This window comes from Mobula birostris, chromosome 23 (genome assembly GCF_030028105.1).
Source record: "Mobula birostris isolate sMobBir1 chromosome 23, sMobBir1.hap1, whole genome shotgun sequence".
In the NCBI taxonomy this organism is placed as follows: domain Eukaryota; kingdom Metazoa; phylum Chordata; class Chondrichthyes; order Myliobatiformes; family Myliobatidae; genus Mobula; species Mobula birostris.
Genome location: NC_092392.1, coordinates 25,362,538 through 25,378,784, shown reverse-complemented (window position 1 = coordinate 25,378,784; position 16,247 = coordinate 25,362,538). Strand labels below are relative to the sequence as shown.

At 42.5% G+C, this 16,247-nt stretch overlaps 1 protein-coding gene across 16 annotated transcripts in view; it reads right to left on the bottom strand.

Annotated features, from left to right (window-relative positions):
* The window catches only part of celf2 (cugbp, Elav-like family member 2), an 809,970-nt gene that overhangs the window by 40,782 nt on the left and 752,941 nt on the right, over nt 1-16,247 (bottom strand). For all 16 annotated transcript variants that reach the window (XM_072241427.1, XM_072241413.1, XM_072241419.1 and 13 more), the window contains 2 exons: nt 14,048-14,111; nt 887-1,018 (listed from right to left, as the gene is read on the bottom strand). In XM_072241427.1, the coding sequence (XP_072097528.1) occupies nt 887-1,018; nt 14,048-14,111 (196 nt within the window). The remainder of the gene's footprint in view (nt 1-886; nt 1,019-14,047; nt 14,112-16,247) is intronic.

Here is a 16,247-nt window from a genome sequence, read left to right as displayed (position 1 = left end):
TGGGCATATTGGGTAATGGGCACTTAAAGATACATTAAAACAAGAACTCATGACTTGTTGCCATGTTCTGAATGAGTCTGCTGCATAAAGGGAATCGCTTAATATTGGGTTTGGTGATATTAGCTGCGGCAGTATACATCACTCCTGAAATATGTACACCTCTGGAGATATATTATATATACATATCTTGGGCAGTAATTTTATTTCTTTTAATTTATATACAGTGCAGTAAACAGCCTTTCTGGCCCAATGACACTATGCTGCCCAATTAGCCTACTAACCTGCAAGTGGGAGGAAACTGGAGTACCTGGAGGAAACTAACATGATCACGGACAGAACGTACAGACTTCTTACAGGCAGCGGTGAAATTGTATGCAGGTCAGTGGCACTGTAATGGCGTTACTGTGGCACCCGAATGTGGGGCACCCCTGTGTGTTACGTGAACAAGCCTTTCCGGCACCTGCTCCATCAATTTTTAATTCATCCTGGATCTTAGTGCCTGTGTGGAATGGCATCATGTTACCACATCACTCCGTAATACACCAATTATCTACGTTGTCAATGTTTGAATCTTTGTCTTTTTTTGCACTATTCTTAGCCATTTAAAAAAAACTTATATCCAATTTTACACCATTGCCCATTTTTAACAATACTCCCATTATTGTCAATACCATCCACAGAACTCAATTACAATTTTCTGACCAGAGCCAATCATAAAATGTTCTCAACTGCTGCAAGCATCCTACTAAATTGCCATTCCTTGGTTCAATGTTCCACTGTTTTTATATATAATGAGTACCAAACATCATCCAGTGAGCAACACCACAGGAGATCAACCAGATATATTTTTTTTGTCTGGACGGAGTTGAGTGAAAAATCAGGTTACCTGGACTTGTCAGTGCACCGAGTGCTCCTGTGGCGGCAGAGAGCGGGTTGGCATTTGTGGTTGCTGTGTTCTGCGCGGCAGCTGCAGCGGCTGCTAGGGTCGCTAAGTTCTGTAACTGCAAGGCACTCATTCCTAGGGGAAACACACAACAACCAGGCCACGTTTAGCAGGGTGTAATTAGTGCAAGAAAAACCAAAAACCTGCCAACAAATAAAAATACTCCTGAGGTCAGTGGAGAGGGGCCTTCGTAAATCATTGCCCCTCGTAAATCAGGGCATTGAGTACAGGAGTCGGTGAGGCCAAACTTAGTGTATGGCGTGCGGTATGGTCACCTACCTGCAGGAAAGAATTCAATAAGCTTGAAAGAGTGCAGAGGAAATTTACAAGGTTGTTGCTGGGACTTGAGAACCTGAGTTATAGGGAAAGGCTGAATAGGTTAGGATTTTATTCCTTGGAGTGTAGGAGAATGAGGGGAGATCTTATTGAGGTGTAGAAGGTTAAGAGAAGTATAGATAGAGTGGATGCATGCAGCCTTTTCCCCTTAGGTTGTGTGAAAAAATCTGAAGATATTCAGCTCACCTGTACCTCCCATAACCTTCTATACATCCATAGGGTATACAGATGATCAGACTAGAGCTAGATGTCACAGGTTTAGGGTGAAGGGTGAAATATTTAAGAGGAAAATGAAGGGAAATTTCTTCACTCAGAGGATAGTTCAAGGGTGAAACGAGCTGCCAGCAGAAGTGGTAGATGAAGGTTCAATTGGAACCTTTAAGAGGGGTTTGGAGGGATATGGTGTGTTTGCAGGCTAGATGGGACTGGAAGAAGACCAGGCCAGCACAGAATAGATGGACCAAAGGGCTTTGTTCTGTGCTGTAATACTCTATGCCTCTATGAGAGGGAAAAGCTGTTATTGTTTCAAGTCAGTGATTTTTCTTTGGAACCAGAAAAGTGAGGAAACAAGTCTGTTTCAAGTCACAAAGAAAGGAAAGGGATGTCAGTGATATGGTGAGGACCAAACTTGTCAGACTGACACAATGCTTTGGCTACTATCTAGTTAACAGGTGAACCTGGGCAGTTAGAGAAATTGGAAATGCCGGAAATTTGAAATAAATATGAGAACTGTCTGTCACTGCTGACGTCTGTGGATCGACTTTAACTGGGACAAAAGAACAATATTATCTTAATCCTCTCTCAGTCACAAATCGCTTCGTTGCCAAAGCAGAGAACAGCTTTCTTGGTACCCGCTGAGCCTTTCCCTGAAAGAAAAGAAATGGTAGTCGCTGATTGACAGCTCATAATTAAAAAGAGAAAGGAATAAAAACTGGACCTTGGGAGGTTGCTCTGAACTCCCAATATAGTAATGTGAAAGCACTTTGTACTTTGCTTCTGAAATCCAAGTTCTATGAAGCCAATGGAAGAGAATTTTATGAGAACATAATAAAATGTAGGAGCTGTTCATTTTCCAAGCTTCAGGAGCCTGGATACACACACTCAATGTTTTAGGAACAGCTTCCTCCTGACCACCATCAGTGAGGGAGTCTAAGACCAGAGAGCACAGCCTCAGAAAGGAAGCATATTCCATTAGAACAGAGATGAAGTGGAATTTCTTTAGCCAGAGGATATATTTAATGTGGAGGTTGATAGATTCATGATACATAAGAATGTCAAAGGTTACGGGGAGAAGACTGGAGAATGGGGATGAGAGGGATAATAAATTGGACATGATGGACCAGCAGAGCAGACTCGATGGGCTGAATGACCTAATTCTGCTCCTAAGTCTTATGATCACTACCTCACTTTTTGTACTACTTAGTTTTTATATATATTTTTTCTTGTAACTTATAGTCATTTTTTAAAGTATTGCACTGTACTGCTGCCACAAAACAACAAATCTCACCAAGTATGTCTGTGATAATAGTCATACTTTATTGATCCCGGGGGAAATTGGTTTTCGTTACAGTTGCACCATAAATAATAAATAGTAATAGAACCATAAATAGTTAAATAGCTAAATAATAATAAACGTGATGCTGATTGTATATCCATGATCCGCTTAATATTTAGGCAACCAAAAATCTCAGCTTGGAATATGTTCAGTGACAGGCCAGCACAGCTCTCTGAGATGGAGGATTTTACAAAGAAACCTGCAGAAGTTTGCATTTCAGAGTGTGGGGAACTTGCAACGTAAATACAACAGGCTGCAGCACAGAAGCCGATTAATCAACGTTTTCCATAAAATGGCTACCATTTTAGGTAAAGGTTGTTCAGTTCTGATTTGGTCTACAATGACAATAGTCTGCTCTGCAAATGCCAGCTTATAATGTTTCCTGTTTTTGTCCACGGTTCTTTTCGTTATTTATCTCTTACCTCTCTGAACGTTGGCCAAAATAAAGCAGGGAAGAAGGAATTGGTGGGAGAACGTTCATTGATTCAGTCCTTTTTTAAAAAGTCAAAAATATTAATGTATCCTTTGTGATTAATGCTGAAGAAACCCTGGAACCTACAATATATGTTTAAAGCAACACACAAAAAATGCTGGAGGAACTCAGTAGGTCAGACAGCATATCTATGAAAATGACGCTTTGGGTCAAGACTCTTCTTCAGGACTGAGAAGGAAGGGGGAAGATGCCAGAATAAAAAGGTGGGGTTAGGGGAGAAGAGGTGGAAGGTCAGAATGGGGAATAGAGCAAGTGGGGAGGGATTGGAAATTACCCCCACAGCTGTTTTTAAAAACGATATTGGAATCAACTGCAATAAACAGAAAGCAGTTGGGCAACACTGAGTTCATAACTGGCTTCCAGACAATCGCTGGATTTCAAGGCTGTCTTGTTGAAGGGTTACATTTGCAATGCCAAGTTCTTTTCCTGATGCTGACTGACTGGACATCTCTTTCTAGCGCCTTCTTTTTATATTCCTGGTTGGGAGATTAAATGGCCATTGTAAACTGATCCTATTGTGCAAGTGAGTGGTAGAATCTGAAGGAAGCTTGATAGGAATGTGGGGAGAGCAAAGTGGAATTCGTGCAGGGTTAGTGAGTTGGAGCGCGGTGGTTGGTACATTCTCGATGGGCCTGTGTCCATTCTGAATGACTCTTTGACACTGTATGTTCACCCCAACTCCAGAGCTCCCAAATCCTTTTGCAAATCCTGACTGTGCACAGCTGTAGACTCCAGTAAATTGCACTGGGTCAAAATCCAAAGCAGATGCACAAAGTCCCACCATATGAGGAACTCGTCTCCATTCCCCGGTTCTGATAAAAGGGAAAATTAACACTGTTTCTCTTTCTCTTTCCATGGATACTGCATGACCTGTTGAATATTTCTTAGAAAACTGCCTTTGACTTGGATTTCCAGCATCAGCAGTTTAAAAAAAAAATTTTACGTGGTTCAGTTCGTTTTTTCTGTAAGTCTGATTAGTCATAGACCACTGCAGCACTGAAACAGGGTTTTTGGCCCATCTAGTTACTCTATCTAGTCCTATCATGGATCATGGCCCTCCCGTCCATGTATCTATCCAAACCTCTATTAAATGTTGAATTCAAACCCACAGCCACAATTTTCTCTGGCAGCTTGGCCCACAATTGCATAGCCCTTTGAGCGAGGAAGTTCCTCCTCAGGTTTCCCCTTAATTATTTCACCTTTCACCTTTAACCTATGACTTTGAATTCTAGTTTTATCCAACCTCAGTGGGAAAAGTCTATTTGTGTTAACCCTAGCTATACTCCTCATAATTTTGTATTTGTTTGTTCTTTATGTAAAGTAGGCAATCATGATCCTTCCACAACCAAGATTGTTCTTGGCAATTGTGTACACCTCTATCAAATTTCCCCTCGTTGTCCTACATTCCTACGATTTATTGACTTATTTTTGTACAGATGGAAGTGTGAGACATTAAGCTGAGGTATCATTCCAATGACTCAGGCAGGGCTGCAGCAGCCCCAAAGTTTTACTGCTGCTCTGAGCCAAATTCCTCTTTAAACCAATATGAAACAATCATTCAAACCACTGCTGTTTATGAGATGTTGTTGATGCAGAGCAGCTGCCAAGAGCCACTGTGTTCCAAAAAAAAAATTGTTGTTGTGAAATGCTCTGAGATGCTTTAATGATGAAATGCTTTATAATGGTTTTATTTTAATTTCCTTGTGGTATCCTAGTAGTAAGTGTTGGCAGCAAGAGTCCACCCATACTCCCTGGTTCTATTATCTAGCAGGCATTCACAGTGGAACAAAGTAATACAATAGAATCAACGAAAAGCCATACACAAAAATGACTCACAAAAACCAATATGCAACAGAAGACAAACTGTGCAAATACAATAAAAATAAAGAAATATACAAGCAAACAAGCAAATAATACTGAGAACATGGGTTGTAGAGTCCTTGACAGTGAACCCACAGGCAGTGGAATCAGTTCAGTGATGAGGTGAGTGAAGCTATCCATACTGACACAGGAGCCTGACAGCTGAAGGGCAATAACTGTTCCTGAATCCGGCAATGTGGCACAACTCTCTAACCCTAACCATATGTCCTGTTTGAAATGGGGAGGAAACTGGAATACCTGGAGGAAACCCACAAATCAAGGGGAGAAAGTACACACTCCTTATAGACAGCGGTTTGAATTGAATTCCGATTGATGATCGCTGTCGCTATAAGGTGATGCACTATTCTCTATGCTACGGTATCAGAAACTCTTATGCTCTGGATGTTCAAGGAACCAGACCTGCCCAATCCTGGTGCAGGATAACTAAGGGTCAGCAAATGTGAGGGCCTTATCTGTGTAAAATAGTGAAAGCACTCAAGTTGAGAAAAGATGCGACAGCACACTTGGGCCATCCACATTTATGCTGCCACTATTAACAAACTGTCGACATGGGAGGAAGGAAAGGGGCTTGCTTTGTTGTTGCTTGTGTTTTCTGTGAATGTGGTGGGCACACTATGCTGGAGCCAGAATGTGCAGCAGCACTTGTGGGCTGCCCCCAGTACATCCCTAGATTGTATTGGTTGTTCACACAAACAACACGATTCACTGTATGGCTTGAAGTACATGTGATAAGTAATTTAATCTGAATCTGAACATGCTTCACAAGACTACAAACAAGTTTCGACGCCAAGACAGTGCCCAAAGGGGAAGATGTTGAGGAGGCACACAATGCCAAACTGGAGGATTTAAGGAAGGGAATTTAGGAGGTGAGGTACTTGGCAGCTGAAGGGATGGTCGCCAATAGTGAACAACTCGAGCATTGAAAAAGGGGTGCAGGGCTGGACCAGGATAAACGTGTTTGAGGGTTTAGAAGGATCTTAATCCAAGGACAAGCACTTTAATACAGAGGTATTGTCTGACTGGGAACTAAGATAGGTCATGGTATTCAGTGACAATGAGTGATTGGGAGTAGCTGTGATATGAGTAACTGTATCTGCTCTCACACAAATAAATAACGTACATTCTATTTTTGGACCCTACCCAAGCGTTTTGAAACTAAAAATGACACAGTTGATCATTTGGCCCAGAGCATCTCCGCTGATTCCAACTCTAAAGAGAAATCTGCTCAAATTCCACTTTCCAGCTTTTCAATCATGTCCTTTCAACATTTTAAATATTGATGTGACTCAATTTAGGTGACCCAATAGCCAGCTATGAGAAATCATTTGTGTATGGATGAGTGAAAAATAGTCTTTACATTTTTACCTTTCATTTACCTGGCAATGATCCTGAGCTTGAGTCCTCTTATGCCAATTTATCTTCTGAAGTTTTTAAAATTTCCTTTAAGAACACTGCTTTCTATTTTTTTCTCAGTGAGGAAGGCCTGAGGTTTTCAGTTGGTCTTTATTACTGTAGCCACTCACCTCCACTTTCAACATGTTTGTTGTACAAACACCCAGTGGCTATTTTATTAGCTACACCAACTCATTAAAGCAAATATCTGATCAGCTAATCATGTGGCAGCAACTCAATGCATAAAAACATGCAGACGTAGTCAAGACATTCAGTTGTTGTTCAGGTTAAGCATTGGAATGGGGAGGAAATGTGATCTAAGTGAGTTCGTCAGTGGAATGATTGATGGTGCCAGACAGGATGGTTTGTATATCTCAAAAACTGCTGATCTCCTGGGAATTTGACGCACAACAGTCTCTAGAGTGTGTAGAGAATAGTGCAAAAAACAAAAAAAACATGCAGCGAGTGGCAGTTCGGTGGGTGAAAATGACTTGTTAATGATTGAGCTCAGGGGAGAATGGCTAGTCTGGTTCAAGCTGACAGGAAGGCGACAGTAACTCAAATAACTATCCTTTACAAAAGTGGTGTGCAGAAGAGCGTCTGAACAGACGCCACATCGAACCTTGAAGCAGATGGGCTACAGCAACAGAAGACCACAACACGTTCCACTCCTGTACTTAAGAAAGTGACCACTATGTGTATTTATGGCTCCAATACTAAATTCTCAGCTAAAGAATGCAGAAAGAACTCCAAAGGAGCCAAGTGATTCCCTGCACAAACATCGTATCACTACTCAAACTCTCCAGACTATTAAATTTGTGTAGCTAGCACGTGAAGGCCTCAGCAGAATCACGGAGAACTACAGCAAAGCCTAACTCATCCATGTTGCCTACCCAAGTAAGTCCCATCTGCCCATGTTTGATCCATATTCCCCTAAAACTCCTTATCCATGTACACAAGAGGTTCCGCAAATGCTAGAAATCCAGAGCAACACACACAAAATGTTGGAGGAACTCAGCAGGTCAGGCAGCATTGATGGAGAGGAATAAACAGTCGATGGTCTGGCTGAGACCCTTCATCAGGACTGTGTGCTCCTAGCCATGATTCTGTCCAAGAAGCAGCAAGTTGACTCCGAATCAGGTTTAATATCACTGACATATGTCGTGAAATTTGTTGTTTTCATAGTTGAAGCTATGATGTAAAACACTGTAACAAATATTGTGCATTGAAACAGTAGGATTTGGTGGGGGGGCGGGTTCAAAGCACGAAGTTCACATGCTCAGTGCTAACTTATTAGTTGGATTTGAACAATTAAGTTAAAAGAGTGAGAGAAGAAAGAAAAAAATAAGTTCCCATCAATTACTTGGGCTAATCTTCCACTGAGTCTTGTGTGTAGTACATCTGCTAGTAAATATGTCCATTGTAATCTTCACTACTTCCCCTTAATATTAAGCACAGGTTCATTTTTAGCTCTTCATTAAATCGTGCACCATTTCCTCTCTTAAACTCAGCTTGTAAGATGAATATTCTTACCTGAAACTTCTGATTTTATTTACAATGATAAGGCCATGTAAATTTAATTTAATGTTCACCTTAGATAATTTCTCCTCTTACTGTGCACTGTGATTACCATAAATCTGCATATCAATCAGTGAGAGCAGATGTCAGATGTTAGAAGTGGCTGCCAATCACGAACAGTTAAAGAATGGCAGATGGATGACATGAATGTTTCTCACAGGCCCTGTTACAGCATCCACGCCAGAACTTCGCAGCATGTCTCAGGTCCCAGCTGTTCCGGGGGAGACTGTGAGACAGATAAGAACTCGGCTGGATTCACAAAAGCAAGACTTCTGTTGTCAGGTGCTTGACTTTTAAAAATCCCTTACAATCTCATTCAGTGCAGGGAGCGTACAGTAAGGCTTGGGGGGAGGGGGGGAACGCAGTGAGGGACGTTGTCAGGAAACTTGTCGTCACAGGAAGGTGCTTGGAGATCCGGAGATGTCTTTCACACAGAGGGTGTAGAATACCTGGGATTCTCAATCCCGGTGGGTTGCGGATGTTACAGCTGATAGTTTGTAAGATTATGAAAGATTATACAGTACCTCACATATATAGTTTTATAAGTGTACTGTGAATGTGTGTGTATTTTATATAGTTTCATTTTTCTTTTGTTTTATTGACATACATTGGGGAGTAGGCCCTCTGAGCCAGGCTGCCCAGCAATCCCCCAATTTAATGACCAATTAACCTACCAACCGGTAGGTCTTTGGACTGTGGGAGTGGAGCACCCAGAGAACGAACAAACTCCTTACAGTCATCAGGGGGAATTGTACCCGGGTCGCCGGTACTGTAAAACATTGTGCTAACTGTAATGCTACCACACCACCCCAAGATATTATACCAGATATCATATACTGTATACAGTATATCCTTTCTACAGACAGCCTATTCCTCTTCCACAGTGTCAGAATATACCTAATAACAGAAGACATGCGTTTAAGGTGAGAGAAAGCAAGTTCAACGAAGACATGCGGGACAAGTTTCTTTTAACAGAGTGAAGTGTGTCTGGAATGCGCTACCAAAGGTGTTACCTTTGGCAAGTGCAATAGAGGTGTTTAAGAGGTGAATGGAGGGATATGGACCTTGGGTAGGCAGGAACGATTAGTTTAGTTGCGTTTTTCATAATGAGCTTAATTTATTCAGCACAAGATTGTGAGCAGAAGGGATTGGTTCCTGTGCTGTACTGTTCTATGTTCTTCATTGCGGTTAAATGAAACTATTGTTAGGCCATCCTTGGTAGTACCGTGTGTAGCTCTGATCACCCCATTGCAATTAGGATGTGGAGACTTTGGAAAGGGGGAACAGAAATGGTTCACTAGCTGTCTGGATTAGAGGGCATATGCTCTCGGGAGAGGTCAGACAAACTTGGATTGTTTTGTCTCGAGCAGTGCAGCAGCCTAGCGGTTAGTATAATGTTATTACAGAGCCAGCAACTCAGGTTCAATTTCTGCTACTGTCTGTAATAAGTTTGCGTGTTCTCCCCGAGACTGTGTGGGTTTCCTCCAGGTGCTCCAGTTTCCTCCAATGTCCCAAAAGCATACGGGTTAGTAGGTCAATTGGTCACATTGGTGTGACTGGGCGGTTTGGGTTCTCTGGGCCGGAGGGTCCTGTTACTGTGCTGTATCTCAAAAGGGACAGCATGGTAGCTCAACACTTCACAGCACCAGCAACCCGGGTTCATTTTCCACCTCCATCTGTAGGGAGCTCGTACGTTCTCCCTGTGATCATGAGGGTTTCCTCCCAGGATCCAAAGACGTACCGGTTGGGAGGTCATTTTAAATTGTCCCATGATTAGGCTAGGGTTAAATTTGGAGTTGCTGGGCAGTGTGGCTCGAAGGGCCGGGAGAACCTATTCCATGCCGTATCTCAATCAATCAATCAATAAATCAATACATAAATAAATGTACATAGAGCAGGTACTGCACTGCCAGAAGTGATGGTGAAAGTAGATATGACTGAGGCACTTAAGAGGCTTTAGACAGACACATGAATATACAGAGAATGAAGGGAATATTGATTATGTACTGGCAGAAGTGATTTACTTTAATTCAGAATTCTTTAGCACAGACATCATGCATCGAGGGGCCTGTTTTTGGGCTGTACTGTTCTCTTGGGGATTTTTAAAGCAGAGGTAGATACATTCTTGAAGGATCAAGCAATTGAGGGTTATGGTAAACTGGCACAGAGGAACAGATGAGGCCTGGGGCAGGGAAGAGAGGATTACTCTGAAAGGCAGGCCAATCGTGAGAGTATTCGGGCAGTGGGAAAATCATCCCTCTTGTGCTTCTTGATCTTGCCACTTGAGATTCAGTGTCACGCAACCCTGCCACTTTGATCTGGCCCACGCCTTTATTAACCAAGTCCAATACTTGCCTTTATTGGATCTTCCTCCTCCTTACACAAGTCACCGGGTTTGTGGGGGTGTGGCCAGGGTTAGTCAGGGTGCACCTAGGGTTAGTAGGGATGTGTGCCTCCTTGGACCTTAGGGTCAGGTTTGAGGGCAGGGCTGGAGGAGGTAAGTGGTCTATTCTTAGTTCTGTTTTCTCCTTCTTATCTCTCCTTTGTAACTGAGTGGAGGGGGCAAGGGCTCAAATGAAAGTCTTGAAAACTGAGGCCACATTTTTTGTGACCTCAAGATATGGCACGATGGCTGGAAAAAAGGGAGTCAGGGAACATTGGTGCTGGACTGCGTGCAGATACCTGCAAGCAATCCCCAACACACCCTCAGGTCTGCTGGTTGTTAATGCAAACTGTGCATCTCACTGCGTGTGCCAATGGACATGTCATTAATAAATTTGAATCTTGAATCAAGAAATAGATCAGCCATGATCTAATTGAAAGGAAGCGCAGGCCTGACTCTATGTTCTTCAAGAGTAGGTTACTAGGCTGCAATGAGTAAAGGCAATAATCAGCACAACAGTTAACATAAAAAAAAATTACCTCCGCTGAAGGGTCTTTCCAAAAGCAATAAATCTTTCTGTGCCGCTTTAGTTCATTAAAGCTCTCAGGTGAAATGTTATCCAATAGATTCAGTGAAGACAGATTTAAGGCAATTAAATTTCCTTGATAGCTTTAATTTACATGGCACAGCTTGCTGTAGCAGTTTAATGTCTGCGTGCATCACACTGCATTTCCCAGACTTTTGTTTCCATGTTTAAAACTGCACAGCTTAAATTGGACTTGGGTTCAGTAATATGTTCTGGTATGCTTGCGAATTTGGGAATACCACTGATGAAGTAAGCCAAAGTGATAGCAGAGGAGCACCATGAGGTGGCTTTATGTGGGCGCTGCACCTGAGAAGAGCCCAGCCCCAGTCGGCTCACTCTTCCAGCCAAGCTGGTTCATTAGTAACTTTAGCTGATACTGTCGTCTTCCAGAGGTCAAGGGCAACGGAAGTGCTGAGAGGCACAGCCCCGAGGTTCTCTGTGTTCAGCATTTGAAAGTCACACAAGCAGACCCACTGGAGTCCTGGTGAAGGGTCTCGGCCCGAAACATTGGCTCTTTACTCCTCTCCACAGATGCTGCATGACCTGCTGAGTTCCTCCAGTGTGTGTTGCTCTGGCCCATTGTGACCGTGCCTTCCATTGTACCTATCACCTTCTTTATCAGCATTAGGACTGTAATGTTTGCCCTTAGATGTGTCTTAAACGTCATGAGAGTATCTGCCTCCATCTCCTCTTTAGGCAGATTCTAACTATTCTCTGGGTGAAAAAAAAATTCCCCTTAGATCCTCTTTAAACCTCCTACCTCTCACCTAAAACCTATGTCCTCTTATCTTAGACCATGGGGAAGAGACCACCCCCCCAAGCCTGTGACTAAATATATATCAAGTACATGATATTCTACTGGGACACCCCCCCCCCCCCCTTCCTAGGGTTAGAATTAATTGCAAGGAGGATGCTGTTCAAAGTTAAGGAAACCCTGCAGCAATGGTGCAAGTCTCTGGAAAATCACAAGTGGATACATCTTGTGTAGTTTTTATCTCCTTACCCAAGAGAAGTCTCAGAAGTGGTGCAGAATGGCTTGTGAGACTGGTGTTCGGAGGTGGAGGGTTATATTATAAAGAGAGACTGAGAAGAAACTACCCACACTCCATTATGCTTTGTAACTCTGAAACATGAAACCAATTCAGTGAGAAACAAGAGAGCTGAGAGATATGAGTTTTAGTTCCTGTTTACATCAGGCGAGGCATACACTTATCACGTGGTGGCTCGATGATTCACTCAATTCACGTATTTTTATAAATAACCCATAACAAACTATTCAAACAAATAAAGGATGCTTAATCAGCAATATATTTTCAAGATTACTCAGATATTACTGAAATATTAAATACAATACACAGCACACCCAGTGGTCACTTTATTAATTACGTAACTCCTATACTTAATAAAGTGGCCACTGAGAGTATGTTCATGGTCTTCTGCTGCTGTAGTCCATCCACTTCAGGGTTCAACATGTTGGGCATTCAGAGATGCTCTTCTACACACCACTTTTGTAACGTGTTGTGATTTGAGTTACTGTCGCCTTCCTGTCAGCTTGAACCTGTCTGGCCATTTACCTCTGATCTCTCTCATTGACAAGGCATTTTTGCCCACAGAACTGCCACTCACTGGATATTTTCTTTTTGTTTTTCACACTATTCACTTAAACTCTAGACACTGTACTGTGTGAAAGTCCCAGGAGATCACCAGTTTCTGAGATACTCAACCTACCCTGTTCAGCACGAACAATCATACTACGGTCAGAGTCACTTACAACACATTTCTTACCCATTCTGATGTTTGGGCTGAACAACAATGAACCTCCTGACCACATCTGCATGCTTTCATGTATTTAGTTGCTACCACCTGATTGGCTGATCAGATGTTTCCATTAATGAGCAGGTGTATCGAAAAAAGTGGACACTGAGTGTACATCCCCTGCAGATACAACAGACTACAGATGCTGGAATCTGTGGCAACAATTAATCTGCTAGAGGAACTCAGCAAGCCAAACATTAGTGGAAGGAAAGCAACTGTCAAGTCGAAACTTTACACTGATTGTGCAACAAACCTACTCCTGCCATACTTTGATCCGAAAAGTCAACACTTCCTTTCCTCAACCCACTGAGTGCCTCCCGTAAGCTTTGTTTGTTACTCCATACCTTCTGCAGTTTGTAAGAATCAGAAATGACTTTCTTGAAATTTTGATGGGATAGATGTTACAAGGCTCTTTCTTCCGGCAGGTGACCGGAATGGGAGAGGAAGAATTAAGTGGGATCTCAATGAAACCTGCAGAATATTGAATGGCCGAGATAGCGTGGGCATGCAGAGGATGTTTCCTGATTGTTTGATTGTTTAATGTAATTTCCAGTACACAGTTGTAAATGAGAACAAAATGACTGTTACTCGGGATCCGAATCTAGTGGGGGAGTCTAGGACCAAGATGGTACAAACTCAAAATACAAGGCAGTCTCTTCACAGCAGAGGTGAGGTGGAATTTCTTTAGTCATAGGGTGGTGAATTTGTGGAATTCATTGCCACAGATGCCTATGGCGACCAAGTCACTGGGTGTATTTAAAACGGAGGTTGATGGGTTCTTGATTAGTCAGGGTGTCAAAGATTATGGAGAGAAGGCAGGAGAATGGGTTTGAGAGAGATAATAAACCAGCCACGATAGAATGGTGCACAGACTTAATGGGCCGAATGGCCTAACTCTGCTCCTCTGAATTATAGAATGATTGGCAGTGCATGGTTTATAGTCTCTGAATAAGATGTTTCTAGTAGTAGAGTCTGCTCATCTGTTGTGACAACTGTGGTCGCTACAGAATAAGGTGCATTGTAGAAGGCACACAACTAGCCAAACAGCTAGCAGACAGGAGGGGAGCTGAACTAACTATACTCACCGGCCATCTGTTGAATGCCACTGAAGGCGCCCAGGTTACTTGTGGAGGTGGCTTGCTGCAAGAGCTGTGAAGGAAGAAACAAATCCCATTGTAATATATGAGTAAAAGCTTTGATCTGACAGAATTCTGTGCAGACGCTCGTTCTCCACTCTCTCACTGATATGTGGAGCATCACCACGAGCGTGGAGAGCTAATCCAGGTAAGATTCAAAAACATTGTGTGAAAACACATAATCAGTTTATATCCTCAGAAACCAGCATTCAATAAAGCAATAAACAGTGACTAATTATATCTACAAAGCATCCAAAATCAAATGGATAATCATATGGGTAGATCAACCAAATTATGCCAATCAAAACCCACTCATGCAAATTATGTTAAATATCAATACATCTGGTGAATAAATATGCTACTTTAAGCCTTAATGGAGCTGTGACCATTTTTTTTTACAACGTTTGATTTAAAAGAACAAGTTCACATAGAATGGTATTGGATTTCTTATTTTGGGTCAGAGGCGGAAGTTATAGTTTGAAACTCTTCTAAAAATTAGGGTAGCTAGGACACACTAAGTTAATGAAACTATGGGATATGGATTAGGGAGGAAATCTTGCAGACACAGACCCATGTAGACAGACACAATATATGCACACAGATTCATATATCATACATCCAGACAAATCAGTACATTTATACTGACATACATATCCATTTATGAAGGGGAAGCAGGCAAGAGTAGTGGCCAGCGTAATGCTTTACAGCACCCGTGATTGGGGTTCACTTGCCACTGCGGCCTGTAAGGAGTTTGCACATTCTCCCTATGACCGCATTGGTTTCCTCCGGGTGTCCCCATTTCCACTCACAATCCCAAGATGCATGGGTTAGGGGTAGTAAGTCGTGGGCATGCTACATTGGCACTGGAAGCGTGGCACACTTGCGTCTGCCCTCAAGCACATCCTTGGACTGTGTTGGCTGTTGATGCCAAATGGTGCATTTCATTGTACATCCTAATGTTTTAAATTTCATGTACAAAGTAAATTTATTACGAAAATACATAAATGTCACCATATACAACCCGAGATTCGTTTTCTTGTGGGCATACTCAGAAACATAATAGAATCAACAAAAGACTGCAGCCAATGGTATAGATAGACAATCAATATGCAAAAGATAACTAACTGTGGAAATACAAAAGAAAAAAATAGAAATAATAATTACAAATAAATAAGCAATAAGTATCAAGAACATGGGATTAAGAGTCCTTGGAAGTGAGTCCCGAGGTTGTGGACACAGTACAGGGATAGGGCAAGTGAAGTTATCCCAACTGGTTAAAGAGCCTGATGGTTGAGGGGTAATCACTGCTCCTGAATCTGGTGCTGTGGGTCCTGAGGCTCCTGTACCTTCTTCCTGATGACAGTGGTGAGAAGAGAGCAGCATAGCCTGGGCGGTAGGGATCCTGGATAATGGATGCTGCTTTCCTGCGACAGCACAGCGATCCATGGTGGGAGGGCTTTACCGTGATGGACTGTGCTGTGTTCGCTACCTTGTGTGGGTATTTCAACTCAAGGGCATTGGTGTTTGCATAGCAGGCCATGATGCCACTCATCAATATACTCCCCACCACACATCTATAGAAGTTTGTCAACATTTTAGGAAGCATGTCAAACCTTCACAAACTTCTAAGAAAGTAGAGGCACTGCAGTGCTTGCTTTGTAATGGCATTTATGTGCTGGACCCAAGACAGATCCTCTGAAATGATATCACCGAGGAATTTAAAGTTGCTGACCCTCTCCACCTCTGATGCTCCGATGACGACTGGCTCGTGGACCTCTGGTTTCCTCCTCCTGAAGTCAATAGTTACCTCCTTTGCCTTGCTGACATTGAGTGAGAGGTTGTTGTGGCGCCACTCAGCCAGGTTTTCACTCTCCCTGCTATAGGCTGATTCATCACCACCTTTGATTCGGCCAACAACAGAAAAATGGCATTGGAGCTGTGCTTAGCCTCACAGTCACAAGTACAAAGCAAGTAGAGCAGGGAGCTAAGCACACAGCCTTGTGGAGCACCTGCGTTGATGGTGTTGTGGAGTAGGTGTTGTTGCCAATCTGAACTGACTGAGGTCTGTAAGTGAGGAAATCGAGGATCCAGTTTCACAAGGAGATATTAAGGCCCAGGTTTTGAAACTTATCGATTAGTTTCAAGTAGT